We start from the raw sequence: 2500 nt of genomic DNA on the forward strand, positions 1-2500 counted from the left end.
CGATTCGTTCACACGGTGACCATCTTACTGAGTGAGTCATTGAGCCGATTCGTTCAAGCGGTGACGTCTTACTGAGTGAGTCATTGAGCCGATTCATTCAAACGCTGGCCGTCTGAATGAGTGAGTCATTGAGTATATTTGTTCAAATGCTGACCGTCTTACTGAGTGAGTCATTGAGTCGATTCGTTCAAACGCTGACCGTCTGAATGAGTGAGTCATTGAGTCGATTCGTTCAAATGCTGACCGTCTTAATGAGTGAGTCAATGATTCGATTTGTTCAAATGCTGACCGTCTTACTGAGTGAGTCAATTCGTTCAATGCTGACTGTCTTAATGAGTGAGTCATTTAGTCGATTCTTTCAAATGCTGACCGTCTTACTAAGTGAGTCATTGAGCTGATTCGTTCAAACTTTGACCGTCTTACTGAGTGAGTCATTGAGCCGATTCGTTCAAACGGTGACCGTCTTACTGAGTGAGTCATTGAGCCGATTCGTTCAAATGCTGACCGTCTTACTGAAGGGACAGCCATTTGTAGTGGTGTCCGAAACCATAGTGGACATTATTGAGTGCACTCATTCAATCCCACATATGTACACTCAACGGCTGTCCGACTTCACTCACACGTTTTCATTCACTCCTTCAAGTGAACATTGTTAGTGGATAACGTAGGGAATAGTGATTGAGGGTTTAGGGAGCGATTTCGGGTTCAGCCAGTGTTTCATGCAGCCTCGTTCTGTCCATCACTAACAACAACACATTTTGGAAAATTGATGACTCATAATTTAAATGTTGTTCATTTTCATTCAAAAAAGTTACATACTATACCTTTAATGTATAACTGTGCTGTTATTGGACACACGCCGTGTAAAGCCAGTGTTCACACACCTCTCTCTGCTCCTCAGATGCTCCACGAACATCTACGCAACTGTCCTTCAGAACGGAAACGACACTGTGTCTCTGCTGTCAGTGCGGATCTTCTCTCTGGTGAATCAGGACGTCGTCTTCATGCACTGCCAGATCCAGATCTGTGTCGAAAATCAGGAAAAAACCTGCAAACCTGTGAGTCGGGAGCGTAAACGTCCATGCAATCCATACACAGTGTGAATTTCATTACACATTTTGTTGTTTCTTTTTACTCTTTTGCATAAATTTCATTGTAAGAAAGTTTAAAGGGTTAGTTCACCCAAAAAATGAAAATTCTGTCATTAATTCCTCACCCTCATGTCGTTGGACACCCGTCAGACCTCCGTTCATCTTCAGACACAAATGAAGATATTTTAGTGTAAATCTGATGGCTCTGAAAGGCCTCCATTGGCTCAATGCACTTTACACTCTCAAGACCCTTAAAAGGCACTAAAGACGTCGTTACAAAGTCCATCTCACTACAGTGGCTCTACAATAACTTTATGAATCGGCGAGAATAGTTTTTGTGCGCAAAAAAAACCCTAAATAACGACTTATATAGTGATGACGATTTCAAAACACGGTCATGAAGATTCGAAGCGTTATGAATCAGTGAGTCGATTCATGATTCGGATCGCGTGTCAAACCGCCAAACTGCTGAAATTTGGCGATCCAAACTGCTGAATCGACTCTCTGATTCATAACGCTCTGAACCGCTGATTTGACTCACTGATTCATAACGCCCTGAACCGCTGAATCGACTCACTGATTCATAACGCTCTGAACCGCTGATTCGACTCACTGATTCATAACGCCCTGAACCGCTGAATCGACTCACTGATTCATAACGCCCTGAACCGCTGAATCGACTCACTGATTCATAACGCTCTGAACCGCTGATTCGACTCACTGATTCATAACGCTCTGAACCGCTGATTCGACTCACTGATTCATAACGCTTCGAAGCTTCATGAGGCCGTGTTTTGAAATCGTCATCACTATATAAGTCGTTATTTAGGGTTTTTTGCGCACAAAAACTATTCTCGTGGATTCATAAAGTTGTTTTAGACCCACTGTAGTGAGATGGAGATGGAGGTCTAACGGGTGTCGAACGACATGAGGGTAAGTAATTAATGACAGAATTTTCATTTTTGGGTGAACTAACCCTTTAATATATAATATAATAATAATATATATATAATCTATTTGCTGTTCATTAGGACTGTTTGGGGAGGGCATACAGGTCTGCCAACTTAGTTGCAGCGACGAAGGCTTCCATTGGACCCTTAAACAGATTACAAAAAGGTAAATACTTCTTATTTATAAGTATGAATGCTCATGTAATATACCCCGATCAGGCATAACATCATGACCGGTGAATAACACTGATCTGATGATCTCTGGATATATTCGGCAGCAAGTGAACATTTTGTCCTCAGAGTTGATGTGTTAGAAGCAGGAAAAATGGGCAAGCGTAAGGATTTGAGTGAGTTTGGGCCAGATTGTGACGGCTAGACGACTGGGTCAGAGCATCTCCAAAACTGCAGCTCTTGTGGGGTGTTCCCGGTCTGCAGTGGTCAGTCTCTATCAAAAGTGCT

General features: G+C 42.5%; 1 protein-coding gene across 1 annotated transcript in view; it reads left to right on the forward strand.

The window, feature by feature from the left end:
* Nucleotides 1-2500, forward strand: part of umodl1 (uromodulin-like 1) — a gene marked incomplete at both ends in the record, with an annotated part of 36215 nt that overhangs the window by 33296 nt on the left and 419 nt on the right. The window contains one exon of the mRNA XM_079805223.1: nt 902-1071. Coding sequence (XP_079661349.1) covers nt 902-1071 — 170 coding nt within the window. The remainder of the gene's footprint in view (nt 1-901; nt 1072-2500) is intronic.

Source organism: Gobio gobio, assembly GCF_949357685.1.
Source record: "Gobio gobio genome assembly, chromosome: 22".
NCBI lineage: Eukaryota > Metazoa > Chordata > Actinopteri > Cypriniformes > Gobionidae > Gobio > Gobio gobio.